We start from the raw sequence: 21,567 nt of genomic DNA on the forward strand, positions 1-21,567 counted from the left end.
TTAGGGCGGGAAAAGAACTGTGACAACAGGATGACGTAGCTGAGGGATCTGTGGTACAGCAGCAACAATCAGATTTAGATACTTTTTGTTCAAATTTACTCATAATTGCAAATAATTGAAAAGAAAATAAATTTTATTAAGACGAACAGAACGTGACTGAGCAGGTTTGAGGCTTGAGCACAGGAATCTTTCTCACTTACACACTCTCACACCCTCTACAACACTGATTCAAGCTCCACTGGTATTTGGTTTTCTCACCCAGCCAATCCCGGTGCAGTGGGCGGGGCTCGTCGGAAAACGGGTGGGTAAAACCCTTCCTCTCCTCAAACCTACTGGATTGAGGTGTACCGTGACCGGACGCTGAACAGTCTTCTGCTCGCGTTAAAAACACCGTTTGATTTCCATTTGTTCCTTTTTGCACGAGTGTCATCGCCACCGTTTGTCACACGGATCCCGTGTAGGGAGAATGGCAGGGAGTGGCACGGAGAAAAAGGACAGGCGCGTGAGGATTCACTGCTGAGCTGAGCTGAGACGCGGCCGATCCGCGCGGAGACCGATAACTGCAGCCGGAGTGACCGGGAACGGCGCGGTGGCTGCTGCTCTTTACCGCCATGGGTCGAGCGCCAGTAAGCTCGCTTGCATTTTGAAACGATAGTCTTTTGTGTCCCTGCGTCCTAGAACAATGAATTAAAATGCTTGGTTTCGTTTTAGAACGCTTCGCTAGTGCGTTCTTGCGCTCTAGAACGCCTGGCTGGTGGGTGCTGCTTGGTGTATGTGTACTTGCGTTCCAGAATGCTTAGCTGTTGTTACGTTGTAGAACGGTTAGCTGGTGCATACCTGTACTCTAGAATGTAGGACTAATCCATACCTGTGCTCTAGAAAGCCTGGCTCGTGCATAATTCAGAATGCTTAGCTAGTACTTCCGATAGAACACAGCTGGTGTGTAGTTATGTTCATACTTGTGTACTGAAACACTTGATAATGGGTATTTGCATTCTAGAATGCTAATCTAATTCATAGAAGTTTGTGCATAAAGTGCGCTAGCAACAATTAGTGTATACTTGGAAGACATCAACATTTTAAGGTGCAACAGATTTTTCTGTTTACTGAATTCAGAAGTACATTTGTATAGAAGTGTAAAGTTCTTTGAGCTTTCAAAACGTTGAATAATACTGTGGTGCTGTATGAAAAAATGTACAAACCTGTTTGTTTATGTTAGCTAGAAGTGAACCAGTGAACCAAATTCTTCCAGAAGTGAACGAATTTGCGAGCCACGTGGAGCTACGTGAGAGAAAACCCGTGATGTTGAAGTGTGCTATGATTGCAGCGGTTTGGACTGGTAGGTTTACATTAGCCAATGTTCTTGCTTGGCTGTACTAGCAAGCTTGCCAGTATACGGGGGATTTTAATCGTACTAGCCAGTGTTCTTAATAGTGCACTAGCATCTAGAACGTAAGTGTGCCAGCTGAATCACAGCCATGCGGTGGAAGAGGAGTGTGAGGAGGTGAAGGTGGACTAGAGCCGGAGAAGAGGCTGGGGGTGGTGTGATGGAGTGGTGGTAAAGATTCCCACGTGTGTGTACGTATGTGTGCACCTTTGTGAGTATACACAATGGAGCGGTTCCTGCAAATCGCGCCGCACTCGCTGGCCATTGTGCTGCGGCGTGTAGGGACGGAGCAAGCAGCCACTGTGACCGACGAGATCCAACACCGGCACACGGGCTACGAGATCTTCGCTGACTTCAAGGCAGAGAACATGCAGCACTTCTGGAACAAGAAAGTGACAGAAGCCGTGGAGGAGACATTCTTCCTTGGCTGGATCGATGAGCATGTGCTGCTCATCCAGGGCAAGGAGGAGCACCTGGAGGTGCTGAGGGAGGGCTGGACACGTCGGTCACTCAAAGCACCCCGTGGCTTCGAGATCCAGTGCATAGGTGAGTGTGGCAAAACGGCAACATCTCCCATTCACCACTAGGGGCGCTGTAAGGGATTGAAATCCTTGAGTGCTTGAAATATATTGTCAACAAGGTTGTCTTTCTTAGGCAATAACAGTATTGATGTAATATATTTTATTCATGTGGCAATGTACACGTTTGAATCAAGTAAAGCCAGTGCATTAGTCCACATAGACAGGGGTCCTGGAACATTCCAGTGATCATAGAGGCCATCCATTTTTAACTAATTATTTGATTTGCAAGCTTTTCTTAGGGTTCCTTGCACTTGTCTACCACTACTGCAGTCTCGACACAGTGGGAAATCAAAAGGCTTTCTGTTTTTGGCTGCTTTAGAATGACACTTGGTAATGAGACGTTCAGCCAGATGACTGATGAACTGTGTGTGCATGCTTTGAATGTGTCTTTTCTCATGATATGGCTTGAAGCGTGTATTATGTTACAGGTTTTTGTATGTTGTCCTCATTGTTGGGTGATTGAGCGGCTGAATTTTAATGTTGATGGTCACAGCTCTCTTAATGGGAGGCTTAAGTATAAAGGTTCTTAAATATAAGAACCTTTATACTTACGCTTTTAGGGAAATCTTAATTGGTATAGAACTTACTTAGATTCTTAAAACTCACACATCTTATTGACATCTTTTGGAGGGTTCTTTAGGAAACAATAACAGCTGTTCTCCTATGGCATTGCTTCAAACAATCCTTTAATTTTGTGCACCTGAGTTCTTGGTGGATCCTAACTCATTGAGGAATAGGCTAAAATGGATGCATGGGTAGTATACAGCAAGCCCGAGTGCTGAATTAACACCTGCAGTGATTTTTATACTTTTTATGCATTCCCTGTACATTTTATAAGAATACCTTGTATCTTCTACTCACTGGCCACTGTATGTGCTACACCCTATGGTGTACAATTAGCGGACATGTTGCTTCACACTTTCACCATTCACCGCTGGTCAGTTTCTGACCACAGGAACGCTGTTGAACAGATACAGTTTGGATAGTAGACCATTCTTAGCACAGCAGTGGGACAGGGTAGTGACTCTGCTAGGTTGAAGGTGGTCCACCACCCAAAAATACCCAGCCAAGAGTACCTCTGTGGTTAGAAACTGACCACTAATGAGGAGCTAGAGAATGGCTGACTTAAACTGTGCATCAACAGATGGGCTACAGTCTCTAATTGTACACCAGCTAGGTTAAGCTAGAAGAGATGAGTTTCTAATTAGGTGGTCTATGACTGCAAATAAGTGTTTTAATGCTATAGATGTTATTTGAACACTGGGGATTTGGGAATACCACTGGCACCAGTAATTTGACTGCAATTTATATTGTGATTATTTTCCATAAATTGGTCTAGGCCAAGAAGACCAGCACATCCACCTTTTTTTGGTTTGAGGTTTGAAAACTGCACTAACTGATCCAGACTGCCAGTGAGTCGTGGTTGTCATGTACACAGCACAAGGGTGTTTAGTTGTTTCTGAGTGATGTAATTCATCTACTGGCTGTTCACAAGCTCTGTGTTATTAAGTTTCCGTTCCTTTTTCCATTTAAAACTTGTTAAGGCAATGTTGTTGATAATGCAGGATATAAGTTAAACTGCATCAACATGTTCAGATCTGTCTTTTAAACATTAGCATCCTCAAAGGTGATTCTGATTCCCAGCAAATGTGTCAGCTGGACATGCACAGTCGTCTTCTTATTGGAGCAAGTTTGTAGAACTCTAGATGGCTGACATTAAGACCAAAGATAAAGGCTCGCTAAATGATAAATCCACACAGAGAGATGGATAGTGTTCTTGCTGTGTTAAGGTTGCATAGATGGATCTGAGAAGACAGAGAAGATTATTACTATTCTGTTCCTGAAGCCAAAGATAGTTTTAGTGACTGAGGTCATTTCGGTGTTAAATCTGCAGCAGCCACTTGGCAATATGATAAAAAATCTCAATACTTGATATTTACATGTTTCATTTTCAAATACCTCAACACTTTAAAAATACTCTTAAAAACTATGTGTAGAGGGCTTTTTCTTCCCATGCATAATTCAGTGTTTCATGTACCACCGATCATCCAGTTAAGCAGGGCCAGTCATGATCTCTTGGTGAGTAAATATGTGAATGAGTACTTCAGATCTCAGTCAACCTTTCCAATTGCCGGTATTCAAATACTGAAATGACTAACAAAATTGCCTTGACATGAAAGCATTTCCAGGGATGTGTCATTACAGATGTGAATGAGGAGTCACTGGTTGTGTGGCTGTATCACTATTCGTGATAACATAAACCAAAACCAAAAACAGTGAAAAGATATTTCGCTGCTGTAAGTGTTACCTCAACAAACTAACATGTTGACATTCATTAAGGAGAAAAACCCATGGACATCACTGTCCATCATTGCTATTAGTTCTAGTGTTAGCTTTCATTACTAAAGTCTTATACCACTCAAAAATCTACCAGCTTAACCCACGATGACAAAACATTTTCCTCTTGGCTATTTTTGAATAAAAAAGACATTTTTTACAAATGAACTTGTGTCTTTACTGCATAATTTTGTGCTACTTATTGTTATTAGCTTGCTGGCACTTGTGCCCTGGTTTACCCTTTTTGTGTATTACGAGTAAAAACTATGATTCAAATCAGAAGAAGTGCCTTTATTTCTTCCTTGTAGTTGACTGAATAGCTGTTCAGTATTTCTTATGGGTACTCAAATATCAAAATTAGTTGGGATGCATATCCCTACTTGAGAGCCTCTTCTAAATCTTTTTGTAATAGAAATTGGTTAGTGTTCTGGAAATACTGAGGATATGCTCAGAAATGCTTACCATGTTGTAATTTATCACGATAACAATATGACATCATTTTATCACTCAAACCTACCTTCCACTCTCTCAGACATGCAGATGTAAATCCTGGTTTCCTTTTCCAAAGAGGAAACAGGCTCTCTAGAACATTCTGCTAGATCTTCTGTCTTTTGCATAAAGAAGAAGAGTGATAAGTGCAGTTCTGAATTTTCCAAATCACACAGGAATGCTTAAAATGTAACAGGTAATATCCTATTTCAATAAGAGGATTTATAAGAATCACATGCATATTTAGAGGAATCGCACAAAACCTAATGTATATCAGGATAATGAAAAAGAAAAAGGGCACTAAGGAATACAAAGTATGAATGTTTTTTTGTATTCTTTAAGAGGCCAAAATAAAATCTAGTCTCCAAGTGTTGCCTGAAGTTAGAGGGCCTGTTCTTTATTAATTTTGTTGAGTGAAGCATTCCTGACTTGTTCAAAGTTAAGACCCAATGCCATTCTTACAATGTGGAAAGTACAATGTATTCATTAATTGGCATTAGGTTTTTAGATGAGCTTTTTGATGCTTTTCACAAAGGGAGAGTTGTAGGGGAGGCAGGTTGGTAATAAGCAGTGATATTCAGGTGTGTACACATGCATGAATAGGAGAATAAAACTGATAATAAAAACGGTAAAGATGGAGATTATATAAACAGACAAAACTACTCTAAATCACAGTTGAAAAATCTTTACTCTTTGAAGGTCTTTAATGGAATCGTGTAAGTTCTTCCATTTGCAAAATGTGACTAGTTTGTATTATTAAGCCTAGCTCTGAACTGTTATTTACAAATTTTATTTGTAAGCTAGATAAAAAGAACCTTTTAAGTGAAAATTTTCAGGTGATCCAAAGTAGAGGCTGGCAATATGACGGTATTTGTTAGTATCATCATGAATTTCATCACATTACAATGTGGTTTTCTGCAGATATTGTGAGTACACTGAATGCATGTTTTATTACAAAGAGTGTATAATTAGTCCTGTTTAATTTTATCTTGTTTAGTGCAGGATGTGAAACATTGAATAAAAATCACTGTGTAGTGAACTGACCATAAATACACACACATTCTCTAAGCCACTTATCCTTGTGGGGGTTGCTGGAACCTACCCCAGTTTTCGTTGGGTGGAAACCATCAATACAGTTTAGATAAAAAACTTAATGTTCCGCGAAATCCAGGTTTCCAACAACAAAGAATGGCTGGTCACCCAAAGCAATGAATTCATTATTTTTTAGTGTTACTTTACACTTTGGCTCTGTGGTTTGTGAATTTTTCCCATCACTTCATAAACAGACCGCATCATTGTACTAGCAGGGACTTTCCTTCCTGCTTCTGATGTTGTGCTGTATTTTTGCGTATTGAATGAGATGATGTCATGTTTTCAAGTGGTGGAGAAGTATAGTGGAGAAGTGCTTGAGTGTTGTACTCTCTCATGGTACTCGGCATGTACAACGATTATTAATCACTTGTATAATGTCCTTTATAGAAAATGTAAAACAGTTCCATGCGGCCAACTTTTTCCTCTGTTTATCTCCTGCTGCTTAGACTGTTTGAACGCCTCTGTGCTGAGCGGTGCAAGACAGCAAAGAGAACAGACGCTGTCTCTTGTTTTCATAATCTTTCAAATAATTTTCATTTAAGAAAAGTGTTAGACTTTGACATTTCATTGTAGTTCTGTTTAGTCTTTTGTTATTTCTTTTGTATAATCTTTTTTGTCTTCTGACTGAAAACCAGTAAATTTTTTTTACAATTTTTTAACAAAATTTTTCAGTGGCTAAAATTTTAGTGCATTTCTAATTATTGTGATTTTACATTTTTACCATATTACCTACACCTATTCGAAAGTTGGCAAAGTTGGCTGTAAAACCTGCCAAAAGCATCTTTTGCCAAGATTAGCTTGCTGGAATGTTTTTGGGTAGGGGAGGAATCGACAGACAATTTTGTGTTTACATGTATGCATTGTACTATAAATTTCTGTATTATATTTTTCATGGGTTTACATAATTTCTTTGCAGAATGTTCTGCTGCAAACATGCATTTCGCAAAATTTTCGCTTTGCAAAAATTCATTTTCTGTGTAGTGGTGCACAGCGCCATTAATACTAAATGGAATGCACAGTGTAATAATTGGAGTTTTTGGGGGGGGGGATTTAATGGACTTATTATTTTGCATAGCTACTATTTGAAACAATCATGTCAACAAAATGAGATGCGGTATCCTACCAGTCTCTCATGCAGTGTGCTGTCTAGGGTGCCAAAAGTGGAGCCGTGGCAACAGTCTAGGGGTGCTGCCAAACACTTTGATAAGATTTTGAATCTGCCACTCAAACCCTGCTTACCTTCAAAACACATTGTATGGCTGCCGTAAACTTTTTTCCTGTGTTTTTGCAAGGGGCTAATACGTTAATAGCATACGGCTAATATGTAGACAGCATAGCTAGAAGGTCCCATCTTCTTTTTTTTGTGGTTAGGGCAAACGACTGCACTTATACACACACACACACACACACACATATATACACACCGCGTTCCAAATTATTATGCAAATGTTATTTTTCTCTGATGTTCCTAAATGGTCGATGCAAAAGACAGTCAGTATAATTTTAAAGTCATCACCCTTTAGAGTATAAATGGAATTTTATTGAACAAACCTTCCAATGATAACAGTATTTTTCCAGAATAAAAATACTCAAAATGCACTGTTCCAAATTAGTATGCACAACAGTTTCAAAACATTTTATAGGTTGTGAGGAACTGAAAATGGTAATTTGTTGAATTTGCAGCATTAAGAGGTTACATTTACTGAAATCCAAAGCTATTTCAATCAAAAACATCTCAACAGGCCAAGTTACATGTTAACATAGGACCCCTTCTTTGATATCACCTTCTCAAATCCTGCATCCATTAAACTTGTGAGTTTTTTGGAGAGTTTCTGCTTGAATTTCTTTGCAGGATGTCAGAATAGCCTCCCAGAGCTGCTCTTTTTTCTTACATATTTTTTGGATTTTTACCCAATTTTTCTCTCCAAATTTAGTTGTTTCCAATTCCACCCGCTAGTTAGGACTCCCCCAATCACATGATACCATCAATGGCAGGAGGGTGAAGGCTATTACAGGCTTCCTCCGAGACCTGTGAAGCCAGCCACCGCTTCTTTTCGAACTGCTGCTGACGCAACGTCATTGGACAGCTGAACGCACTCGGAGGAAAGCGCCAACTGCCAGATCTGTTATGTCAGCTAACAGACGCCTGCGCTGACTAGCATCGCGTTAAGTGATGGGGGGAGAAGGAGGGGCCATCCTACCCACCCAGAGAGAGCGAGGCCAATTGTGCTCTCTTGGACTCCCGGCTACGGATGGCTGTAGCATCACCAGGGATCGAACTCGCGATCTCCTGATGATAGGGCCGATGCTTAGACGGTTGCGCCACTCGGGAGCCTGCTGTTTTAATGTGAACTGCCTCCCACCCTCATAGATCTCTTACTCCAAAGGTTCTTAATAGGGTTGAGGTCAGGGGAGGGTGGTGGCCACACCATGAGTTTCTCTACTTTTATGCCCATAGCAGCCAATGACACAGAGGTATTCTTTGCAGCATGAGATGTTGCATTTTCATGCATGAAGATGATTTTGCTACGGAATGCACGGTTTATGCACAACTGCAAGCCTCTGGAGGATCCTACACCTTGAGGTTCGCGGGACTCCAGAGGCATGAGCAACTTCAAATACCTGTTTGCTGCTTTGTAATGGCATTTTAGCAGCTGCTCTCTTAATCTCTTGTCTGGCAGAAACCTTCCTCATTATGCCTTTATCTGCACAAACCCGTCTGTGCTCTGAATCAGCCACAAATCTCTTCACAGTACAATGATCATGCTTAGGTTTTCGTGAAATATCTAATGTTTTCATGCCTTGTCCAAGGCATTGCACTATTTGAAGCTTTTCAGCAGCAGAGAGATCCTTTTTCTTTCCCATATTGCTTGAAACCTGTGGCCTGCTTAATACTATGGAATGTCCTTCTTAAGTAGTTTTCCTTTAATTGGGCTCACCTGGCAAACTAATTATTACAGGTGTCTGAGATTGATTTCAGTGATCCAAAGAGCCCTGAGACACAATACCATCCATGAGTTTAATTGAAAAACAAAAAATTAAATCTTTATGACACTTAAATCCAATTTGCATAATAATTTGGAACACGGTGTACATTGTGCTTCTCATCCAGCAACCTGCAGGGACTCGCGTATGGGAACCTGGCCATTCTCCTCTCCTCTGGAATGTGGTGAGTGCCAGTCAGTTGAGGCTGTCTGCATTCAATAGGCCAGGAATTTCAAAAGAAGCACTGATTTGCTGTTCAGTGCTTAATAGGAAAAGCTTCATGCCATGTTTTAGACACTTCTCTTCCGCATTAGTGAAAATGGTCAGGAGCATAGCACAGAGCCATTAATGGCTCTGTTTAAAGAAATCATTAATTATCATTGCTATTATAATACACTGAAATACTGATGGTTACAAACAGCTGTTTAGTCCCACGCACAGTATAATTACACCAAGAGTGTTTATAGCACTGTGCTAACCTTAACAGCATTTGACAAAGCCACTGTAAAGTTTTTTTTTTTGGTTACTACCTCTGCTATTGTCTGTTACAAGCTGTTGTACGAAAAAGTAACAGTTAGTAACTCATTAGTAACAGCACACCGTCACTTAAAATGTGCAGCACAGGAAATAAGACAAAGACACCATGGCAGTGATTACTGTGCTGGTGTCTTTTTAAGGCTGCTGTATTTTCACCGGTGTCCTAGGCAAGAGCCAAACAAAATTCACATGAGCTCAGACATTTTAAAGACCGCTATTAAGTGAAGCTCTGGTTTCCTGCCAAAAGAAATGAAAACAAAGAAGTACTTTTTTCCGTAAAACTCTCAGAAATAAAGCTACGAAAGTGATGAAAAATAATATGTATAAAAATCTAATTATAACATTTTAAAAGTCAACTCTTATTTGTAGGCAATATATTTAGCATGGAAGATTTAATTGTTTTACATACAGTGACAGTTAAATCTTCCGAAAAATGTTCCTAGTGTCCCCCATGTCATGGCATGCAAGTCTTTTTTTTTCCTCTGTAATCCTACATACAGCAGTAAGAAGGTTTGCCATGCTGCTCCGTCCAAACAGATTAAAACGTGTCTTTTAAATATGTTAGGTAATCAGGTGTTTGTGTATGTGTGATTTGTCGCATGAGGGACAAAAAACAATTTAAAGAATCCTGTTTAATCTACATGAGTTCGTACTGGGGTAATCTACTGTCAGAGTGCTTCAGGCGTTATTTTTTGTGGGACTGTGTTGGGGAGCTCAGTTCAGAAGCGATTGACGGCACGGATGATATGAAGGGGAAATGAGTTAATCTTTAGCCTTCCAACCAAGCTCCGAAGTGCTTGCAACTCAAAACATTTATGAGTCCTGTGTGATGTGGTCAGCAGTGTAATTGAACTAGTAATTCAGGCATCAGCAAATGGGAGAGCTAGGAGAGAGGAAAAACAGTGAAGAGAGAGGTGCGTGCACTCTGCTGCTTGAGGAGTGGAACACAGAGATAGAGGAGTTAATATAAATATATAAAAATAACAACAGACTGGATGTCAGGTTGGTATGAGCTGCCAGTTTGTGAATGTTTCGATGTTTCTAGAACGTTTTTTCTCATTGAGGCTGGTTCATTAGGCCTGCAATGTCTTTTTCTAGATATTCTACAGCCAATTCTTATTTGCCGTATGGCCGAACATGTCTATAATGAGTGAATTAAGCTACTTTAAGGACCCATTGGTGACATAGATGTTAAATTGCACACACACAGCTTCTATAAACTCCATACATGAGCACTGTCAATAGAATGGAACAACTAGAGGGGTATAAAGCCCCCCAGCATAGATGTGTAGCAATGGAACAGTGTTTTTTGGAGTTTGGAGCTGAAGTGGAGTTCAGAACTAATCATTCAACTTAAGTACTTTACCTCAATAATGCTCTTGTGGCTGAATGCGGTCAAATCCTCATAGCAATGTTCCAACATCTTATGTAAAACCTTCCCAGAAGAGTAGAGGCTGTCACTGCAGCCAAGGCGGCACAAACTCCCTATCAGTACCCAATCAATTTTAGAAGAAACCCAGGATCAGCAGGTGTCTACAAACATTTCAACTTATAATGTATTTGTTGGAGTTTACTTGACTAGAAGTAAAGAATCTTAAAAATTTTGATAACTCTGACTCTACATAGTAACTTTTGGTTTTTTTATTGTAACTATTTTTTGTGACAGTCCTTGGAAGTTACAGTTTCAGATCTTGTTGACTGTCTAAGACAAGTGTGAGGCTCCATCAAAATGCAGTGAGGTTTCCTGCTTGATTTTTGATTGTCACCATGCACTTGCTCACAGGGAAAAATCATATTCACAAATAATATTATATTTCACCTCCCACTTTGACCTCCCCCCACCTGTCATGGAGGAAAACGCACGGCTAGCTCAGAGATCCTCCCTTATGTCGGAAATACATCACAGTAATGCATACACAACAACACTTGTTCTTGTAATTGTTCTGAAGAGAAAAAAAAATAAGAAATAGGAAACTTTTTTAAGAATAACAATTTATCGTAAAACTGTACTCTGGGATTTGGAGACCTGTCTAGTTGAAATGTTATTTAACGCAAAGTGAGGAACATTTTATAATGTTGTTTGTGCTTTAGACCCCTTCCCTAATGAATCTGGATAAATCTAAACGTGAGTCTTGCAAGGATGTAAGTGAATTATCTGCTTTTGTCGTCATGTCTTAATAATGTTGGTTTTGCATTTGACTGAACAATAAGCCAGACCTTCTTTTTGACCCTGTGCGTGTGATATAATATGTAAGGGCATATGCTGCAACAATAGGGCTGCAACAAACGACTAATTTGATGGCCAAATAATCTATCGATTATTGAAACGAATAATCAATTATTCGGATTATGAATCACTAAATTACCAAATAACTCTTATGTAGCTATGTGCTTTGAAATTTAGCTTGAGGTTTTTAATGAACTGTTTTAATGAACTGTTTTAATGAACTGTTTTAATGAACTTTCCTACAAACAGATACAAAAAATAAATAAAACTCCTATCTTTTTCTGTCAAAATTTAAAACCAAATATGTGCAAAGTAGCAGCAATAAAATACAACAAAACGAAATCAGTTTTCCCTTAAATGAAGTAAATAAAAAAAATCAACCTACATTTACATTTTAAATGTAAATAATGTATTCTGCTCTCTGTCTACACTCTGTTGCAATTAAATTCTACAGTCACAGGTCTTTATTGAAACAGAGGAAAGTAAGCATCTCTGCATGCTCTTGTGAGAGGCTCGCTCTCTTCTGAGAGCAGATATCCCCCACTGCAGAAAAGATGCGCTCTGATGGAGCAGAAGGGAAAGTGGCAAATGTTTGTGGCAAACGTGTTCTCTAAACATTTAAATTTGAACGATTTTCTGTAAACATTTCAACAGTAACCCTTCGTCCAGCTGCCCTGTATGTTCGTGGGGAACTACCTCCTGAAACTGTTTGTGAGTGATGGTGAACATTCACAGGAAACAGAAAACTGTTTGCGAACGTTCTCCTATGTATGCCGAATTAAAACGTACCGGTGGCCTTGACGTTAAGGCACCGATGCAATATTTATAACTGTAAACGTTATTTGTGAAGTGAACAGGGTCGCTGTGAATAATAGTTACTTGCTTCTTTGTTCCAACTCCATTAGCAATTCCAGAGAACCTGCATTTAAAAATATAAAATGTTACAGCTCATAACATAAAGTAGGACGGCTTTTAACATTAGCATTAGCTAACTAACTAGCACAGCTATCTTACCGAGATGAATCTTCTTCATCCAGTGAGCCGACGTGTTTCTCTTCAGATGCTCCAACATGGAGCATGTGCTCCCATGCTAGCAAGGCCAGCTTTACAAGTAGCATAACTGACAACCATTTTTTTTAATTTAGTGTGAAATGCTCCACACCTTTGAGGATTTTGTTTTTGAGGCTGCCATCTCGCTTTTGTAGACTCTCCATTAAGCAGCAATGTGAAAACATTCCTAGTTAGCGCGAGAAGCACGTGTGATGACGCCACCAACTAATCGACTATTAAATTAGTCGTCAACTAATTCGGTTGTCAATTTTAGTCGACTAAGTCAAAAAATCGTTGCACCCCTAGTCCAAAAAAAACCTGATTTTTAAGTAATTATTTTAGGTTTTGCATGGTGACTTGCAGCAGCGCATGCAAACCATTTTTAGCATGACTCAGTAATACTTCTTCTTTCAATTTTAACAAAAAATCTTACATATTACAGTATTACATATTACAAAGTTTTTCTTTAAGTCTGAAGTCAAGAAGAAAAGAACATTAAGGATAGTATTATAAAGATTGCATTGTTAAGACACTTTCCTGCCCCAGTTCTCTTTATTTAGGGATGCAGCTCATATGCTGGACTCCTAACTCTTTAACCTTTTAATCTCTGCTTGATTTACAGTTCTGAGTCATTTAGATATGTGAGTTACTAACCTTCCCCAAATCTCAGTCTACTTTGTGAGCATGCAGGCACTGTGAAAATTCCTGTAATATTGAGGTTAGAGAATTTATGGGATTAAAACCAGAGATCTTGCTACCTCTGGGTACTAATCTCAGTTTTAAAATGCTGTACCATGTAGAGTCGGTGTGTGTGTGTGTGTGTGTGTGTGTGTTTGTGTTTGTGTAGGGACATGGGAAGACACTCCTCTGTCTCTGCCCTCCAATGGGTGCCTAGCTCTGTTTCCTGGCTAAGCAATGGTCAGAGGTTATCCCAAAGTAAGGGTGAGTGTGGTGGTTGGTCTGAAGGAGAGCAGGCTTGGTTAATAAGTACTCACACTAACACAGCCAGGCACACATAGTGAATACTTTATATTGTGTTTATATTTTTGAATATTTTGACAACATAACGGTGCAAAACTCAGAGACTCTTTATTTTTTTTGTGTGTGTGTGTGTGTGTGTATTAAACTGAAACGCTGAAGTTACTGCTAAAGCCAGAGTGGACTGATAAATCATTTAATTAGTATCTGTGTTGTACTGGGCTCAGGGCATTTGTGAGAGAAGCAGTGAGAGACCAAAAAAAAGCTGAGCAGTTTCCGAACTTCACTAAAATAATAAGCAATATTTTCATGACAGGTACAGAATAATTACATAAAGTCTAGATTTGGTGCCTGCCAGGAGAATGCTTCCTGCCAGAATGCATAGTGCCAGTAGTAAAGTTTGGTGAAGGAGGGATAATGTTCTGGGGTTATATGCTTACAACTTAGTAGCTACAGTTTTGGAAAGCCCTTTCAGTTTCCAGCATAACTGTTTCGTAAAGACAGGGTTTGATGAGTTTGGTGTGGAGGAACTCCAGTGGCCTGACCTCAATCCCTCTGAATAACTTTGGGATGATTTGGGTCATTGATTGCGAGCCAGGCCTTCTCCTCTACCATTAGTTCCTGACCTCAACAGTGCTCTTTTGACGGAATGGGCACAATTTCCCATAGATGCACTCCAAAACCTTGTGGAAAGCTTTCCCAGAAGAGTGAAAACTGTTATCCCTGAAAAAACAGGGATAAAACAGGGGGCAATTCATATTAATGCCCATGGTTTTGATCATAATACGTACACATAATCTTTTCTGTTCCTATTTTGAATTCTGTCAGTTCTACTCAACATTGTGGTGTTTTGAAGGCTGTGTAGTGGGGCCTCGACTGTTCATGTTTGTTCAACAGACTGCTGATGTTAATAGCATGTGTATCAGCCAGTCAGCAGTCTACAGCGTGGTTATTGGCTAGTGGAATCACTGCTTAGTAAAATTAGCTTTTGAACAACATCAGTACCATAAAAATATTAAATATCGATACCCAGCCATGCTCAGTAGTGGATGTGCTTTTTCTCAGAACCCTTTAGCAATGGAGGTATACATTTGCTGTGTGTAGCTACTAGAAGTGGGAATCTCTAGGCACCTCACGATTTGATTCAATTATGATTCCAATGGCTGCGATGCGATTCTAAAACGATTATCGATGCATCTTGATGCATCTTTTTTTTCTATACAGGACTCGTTTTAGAGAGCGGGGGGGGGTCACTGTGTCAGTAAAATATCTTCGAGACGGGACGCTGTATCTCGGCTCCAAAGTGTGCAACATAGTGCGAAAGCCCTGGTTCTCAACAACGGGTGCGGGGGCAAATCATTGGCAATAAAAGTTGCGATAGAGTTTGTAATTCGCTTCCGAGTTGGGTGGAAGCTTTGACCTCGCTTGCTCAATGGCCCTCTGGTTGGCAGCAAGTACAACCAGATGGAAAAAGGGAGGAAACGTATAATATGGTTTCTCATGTTTGTCGTCTCCAAAATATTTTAGTTTAGTGTGACACAACTTGCATATAGTGTGGCTCTTGTCCAGGTCCTTTTTCCCTTCCATACGCTGGCTCAGGGGTCGGCAACATACAGCTTTTTTACTGTCCTGATAAAAATAAAATAATCCTCATTTGCAACAAAATAAAGCTCTGCTGATCATTCTAACACTGTTTTAACAATAAATGGTCTTAAACGCTGCTAATTCACCACCCTATAACCCTGAAGGCTGGCATGCAGACTGCAGGTCACATAGCAACACACAGTCTCGCCTAGCTAGTAGCTAACGAAAAGGCAAAGAGAGACATTTAAGACGAACATTTGGAGACAAATGGACTTGTTCGCATTTATAAGCACCACAGTTGGTTTCCTGGTACGTTAAATCTGCAACGAGAGGCTGTCAAATGCTAAAAAGTTGCGAAGCTGAAGTCAGCTTCTTGTTCGAATTGTCCCATTCCACCTTAAATGGTGCAGCATTTACATTCTGGGGCCTGAGGCAGAATTTAAAGTGGAACGGGAAAATTCGAACAAGAAGCTGGCGAATGAGAAGCTGGCTTCAGCCTCGTAAAACAGTCGAATGTTGAGAGACGTTTCTAAACTCTTCTACTTTTGAAGAAAAGTTTCCTGGCGGAGATGGGAGGAAAGTGGCTATAGCTAAAGCTTAAAGCAGAGCAAAGTAAGTCTGCGTTTTTGTTTATATTTTTAGCATGTACTAGGACATTATCACATATTGAGACATATTGGACATTAAATGTTGTTGTGGTTTGATTTCTTAACATTTGGGTTGTCGACTTGTGACCTAACCTAGGAGGGTGCAGAGGGTGCCGGTCGGATTTCTCGCTCATCCAGTTGTGTTCTTGTTATGTGCACATCATAGAGTTTTCTGGGCACTGCACTTCTGCACTTCCAAGTTCTGCCTTTTGCGTTCTGTCAACATTACGTTATAAATTAAATATTTAGAGAATTGATTTTTGACATTTGTGAATCGATTTAGAATCATCCATGTCCACATCGCCATGCATCTAAGAATCAATTTTTTTCCCCCACCCCTAGTAGCTATAGTTGAATTTTTATGTTATAAGTAGGTACATTGGTGGTATTCTAAATCTTACATGGTCTTTCAGGTTGAGAGTATTTCACTGTTTGTCCATACTCACTTTTTCATCACAATACCTGTCAGATGTGAGAATCTTCAGCTGTGATTATCTCCTTAAGAGTGTGAAATAGGAGAAGTAGTAGTCCAAGATGGATGGTTTTCTGTGGATATGCAGGGGATATGCTTCTGCTAGCCCTTTGTAGTCTTTGTGCAGTTGGGACAATATTCAAACACTGGGAGGTTTGAGGTTTCAGGAAGGTTTATAAACCAGGTATTTAGGGGCTTGTAAAACAGTCACCACACACTAGTATATGCAGAACGATGCTGGTGTGTAGAAGACTGTATCTGCCTTGATATACATCTTAGCATTCATAATGAAACACTGAAAAGTCTAATGTTGTACTTGCCTGTATTTTGTCATGCAGAGTTTACAAAGCATTGTCCTATTGATTACGACTTTAAAAAAGAGCCCACATGCACAGTTAAAGTGAAGTAACATTTTTTTTTGTATTAAATTTAAACCCTGTGAGCTCGTTATATATTATTATATATAAATGAAATGGTAATGGATACTCTGCCTGATGTGTGAGACATTGTGAGATTGTGAGACATTCACCTCAGTCCATTTTAAATGAGCTCAGGCCCAGAGAAGGTGGCAGCATTTCTGGATCCTGTTTATATATGGTTTCTTCTTTGTGTTTTAGAGTTTTAACTTGCACTTGTGAATGCAGCAACAAACTGTTTTCACAGACAGTGGTTTTCAGAAGTGTTCCTGAGCCCATGCAGTGATTTCCACTACAGAATCATGTCTGTTTTTAATGCAGTGCCACCTGAAGGCCCAAAGATCATGGCCAACAAATACTGTTTTTGGGCCTTGTCCTTTACATACAGAGATTTCTCCAGATTCTCTGAATTATTTGTGATATTATGTACCATAGATGATGAAAAGCAAAAGTTCTTTGCTATTTTACGTTGAGAAACGTTATTCTTGCCCGTGCATTCTTTCACAGAGTGGTGAACCCTCCCCATCTTAACTTCTGAAAGACTCAGCCTCTCTGGGATGCTTTTTTTTTTTTATACCCAATCATGTTACTGACCTGTTGCCAATTAACCACCAGGTGTTTTTCTTAGCATTACACAACCATATCATCCTTTTGTTTCCCCTGTCCCAACTTTTTTGGAACGTGTTGTTGGCATCAAATTCAAAATAGCCATATATTTTTCACAAAACAATAAAATTCCTCAGTTTCAACATTTGATATGTTGTCTTTGTACTATTGTCAATGAATTATAGGATTTAAATGATTTGCACATCATTGCATTTTGTTTGTATTTAGATTTTGACACGTGTGCCAACTTTTTTGGAAATGGGGTTGTAATACATGGAAGGCATTGTAAGGAAAGAACACTATTTTATCATTATCAACATTACAGGTAAAACTCAGAAGCCGGGTTGGGGACAGACGTTGGGGAGTAGGAAGGAAGGCAGTGGGGTGGGCAGGAAAAGGAACTGGACTGACCCAAATGGAGCAATGGAGCTTCAGCGTCAATAGCAGGAAAGGGAGGAGAACTCAGAGAAGAGAATAGAAGGAAACAAATTGAGGAACAGCAAATCAGCACCACAGAGCAGTGCTGGGTGATCTACATATCACGTTTGGTGTCAAACAACAATATTAGGTTTCAGTTTTGATAGATAACAGGAACGTCATTAACTGTAATGTATGTAATTGGTGGAGGCTTCAGATTGTTTAAAAAAAAACAAACAGTTCAAAATGCATGTAAAACTAAGTAAATAGTAAGTTTCTATCTGTTTACCATCTAGTTCATTTTCAGGTTTTTTAAACATGCTTTTAACAAAAGTAGCAACTCTCAGAAATGATGGGCTCATTAACTTTAACCCTTTAAGGGGTGCAAAAATGTGGCTATATTTACCAATTAATCTATTCTGCTCCTTTAATAACTTGGTTCCTCAGTGCTTTAGTTGTATTTATTCGATATGTACAGAATATATAAGAAAAAATAAAATAAATTTTGTGCCATAACTTTTGCACAGGCAACATTTTATGTCTTGTTTTTCCACCCAATATGTTAAATTCAGCAAATGAACAGTAATTGTGCATTAAAATGCAAGGTTACTAGTAGAATTGTTTAACATCCATGTTATGCGCCTTAATAGCCACAGTCTTGTTGTGCTGTTGTGTCTCTTTGTTGTCATATTGCATTGCTCAACATATCAATATAACTATTTTCTTATATGGATCATTCTACTGAATTATTTCTAAGTCAGAGTTGGAAATACATTTTGGACTTTTAACTGACTTGGATTTTAGGCTAAAATAATTTAGCTTTGAGTGACCCTATACCTTAATGATGTTTATTTTATTAAAATGAATAAACATTTCATTCACTACCAGAACAATCATAACAATACCAAAACTTTACCAAATATTTTGGTAGTGACTGTTTCAGTAGTGACAATTTTAACTCATTTTGAATATAGCTCAAAAATGATAGCCAGTACATGGCAAACACAACTTGGAACAGTTGTACACACATAAAGTCATCAATTGCAGAAATTGTGTTTTAGTGGTAACAGTTCTTAAGGTTACACACTGATTTTCAGACTTGAAAACAGTGGGATCTAATTGCTCACCATGTGGAAATATTTCAAATATTTCAAAAGTGTTTATACTGTAAAGTTGTGAGTTATTATTCTGTAGGCGATCTGGTAGCATGTTAAATCACACGTGCGTAAAACATAGATAAATCGCTAAATCAGACTGAAACACAAAGATAAATTATTAATCAGAATCACAATCAGAAGGATGGGTTGCCGTTTAAACTCTTGTGTTCCTCTCAAGGTTTCTTCCTCTTGCTCTTCGGGAGTTTTTCTTGCCACTGTAGCCATTGGCTTGCTTATGGAGGCTTGGACCTGGATTTTTCTGTGAAGCTGCTTTGTGACAACGCACTATAATTGCACTATATTGTAAAAAGCGAAAGTGTTTGTGGGCGAACTTTAAGTTGGCTTGAAAAACCCAGCCAATTATACTAAAATGTTAAAATGGTGGAAGACTGCTGATGGGTGCTAAAGTGTTGCTTAGATGTTGCTATGTGGTTGCTATGGTATCCAAGGTGGTTGGTATGGTGTTGCTAGGTGCTTTCTATGATGCCCCAGGTTGTTGCTAAGGTGTTGCTAGGTGGTTCTACCTTCAAATTACTGATACCTTAAATTCGTTGCCACCTTAAATTTATTGATACCTTGAATTCACTGTCTCCTTAAATTCAGTGCTACCTTAAATTTAGTGCCAACTTAAATACACTGCCTCCTTAAATTCAGTGCTACCTTAAATGCAGTGCCAACTTAAATTTACTGATACCTTAAATTCACTGCCACCTTAAATCTTCTGCTACCTTAAATATGTTGCTACTTTAATTACACTGCTGCCTTAATACCAATGCTCCTTCAATGCAACTGACACCTTAAATCCAATGTCTCCTTACATTTGTGGCACCTTAAATTTAATGGCACCTTAAATTTCCTACCAACTTAAATTTATTGAAACCTTAAATACACTGCTACTGTAAATGCAGTGCTACCATAAATCTGCTGCCACCTTAAATTTGTTGCCATGTTAAATACACTGCTACCTTAAAACCACTACTCCCTTAATGCCATTGATACCTTAAATCCAATGCCTCCTTAAATTCATTGCTACCTTAAAGGCACTGCCACCTTAAATTCAGTGCCACCTTGAATGCAGTGCCACCTTAAATACATTTTTTTGTTGTTATTGCTGTGTATTGTGACATCAATTGTGGCAGTTAGACTTGAATGTGCCGAACATTCCGCCATTCTTTTCCTATGGGAAAAAAAATATTGTTTTTTAACGATCATTTTATGAAAACTATATGTTGGATCACTTAAAAAAAGCACAAGCAACCTAATTGGGTATAGGTCCTATGATCCTGCAAAGTTTTGTGGTTTTACCTCAAACTACGGGACAATAAACATTTTATTTTTTGAGCGTAGAATAGTTATAAGAAGAAGATTACGAAGAACAGTAACTTGGCTTGAAAATGGAAAATAAACTTGACTTGACTGGAAGGTTCTTCAAGAGCTTGGCGGTTTTATATGAAAAGGCCCCTGATGTAACTTTATTAATTTTAGGTACTATTTGTGAGCCAGCACCTTATGATCTAAATAGGTTCATTATAAGAGATCAGTTCACTCTGAGGGGCAAGGACATTTAGAGCTTTTTATAGTAGTAGAACAATTTTGTACTCAATGTGGAACTGGCAACCAGTGTAGGGTTGATAAAACTGGGGAGATATGGTCAATTCCTAATTCTTGTAAGGATTCCAGCTGCAGCATTCTGGACTAAGTGAAGCTTGTTAAGGCATTTATTGGAACATACAGAAAATGGGGCAACCTTGAGGTAGTGAACTAGCCTTTCCATGTCTTGTAGAGACAATGCATTTCTTAATTAGGCAATAATGCGAAGATGAAAGAAAGCTATTCTAATGATATTAGTTTGTATATGCATCGAAGAACAGATCAGGGTTGATCGTGACACCAAGGTTTTGTTCAGATGTACCTGATGCAAATGAGTTATAAAGTTATAAAGATTAACTTCATTTAGATAGTTTGTTTCTTGCAGCTTTTGGACCAAGAAGAAGAACCTCTGTTTTGTCAGAGTTGAGTAGGAAAAATGACTTGACATCCAGTCTTTTACGTCTTTTACACAGTCCTCAATCTTATTAATTGGAATTTATCATTTGGTTAGGCCGATATATATACAATTGCGTGTCATAAACCTAGCAGTGCAAATTTATAAAAAATTTATTTAGTACAAATTTATTTCTTCAAGAATTGCATGAAGAAAACTGCTAACTAGTAACATTGAGGAGCAATGTGCATTAAGTAAAAACTAGCAGGCAGAATTTTCAGCAGAATATGTGTCTTATCAAATGTATTCTAAATGTATTCTGAATATATTACGTTTTCATTTTATTTATTTATTTATTTACATCATTAGAAAAGTAGGTAAATTGACCAATTATTTTGCATGTTTGGAGCAAAAATTTGTTGATCTTGGCTGATTACAATCATGCATCCGTAGTATGAAGATCTGCTTTTTATCAGGTGTATCATGTGTGTATTGCAACTCTTGCAGTGAGTGAGTAATGTTCATTAAATGTCTGCGGGTGACTCCTCCTACTCTTGGACCCTCAGCCTGAGGTGGTAAAGTTTATGAGGTGTGTCATGAAGGTGAGGCAACTTACCTGCC

General features: G+C 38.9%; 1 protein-coding gene across 1 annotated transcript in view; it reads left to right on the forward strand.

Annotated features, from left to right (window-relative positions):
- The first annotated feature begins 205 nt into the window (after positions 1-205).
- Positions 206-21,567, forward strand: part of stox2a (storkhead box 2a) — a 134,354-nt gene continuing 112,992 nt past the window's right edge. Inside the window, exon 1 of the mRNA XM_036574864.1 lies at positions 206-1,933. Within this exon, the coding sequence (XP_036430757.1) occupies positions 1,612-1,933 (322 nt within the window). The 5' untranslated portion in view covers positions 206-1,611. The remainder of the gene's footprint in view (positions 1,934-21,567) is intronic.

This window comes from Colossoma macropomum, unplaced genomic scaffold, assembly GCF_904425465.1.
Source record: "Colossoma macropomum unplaced genomic scaffold, Colossoma_macropomum, whole genome shotgun sequence".
Lineage (NCBI taxonomy): Eukaryota > Metazoa > Chordata > Actinopteri > Characiformes > Serrasalmidae > Colossoma > Colossoma macropomum.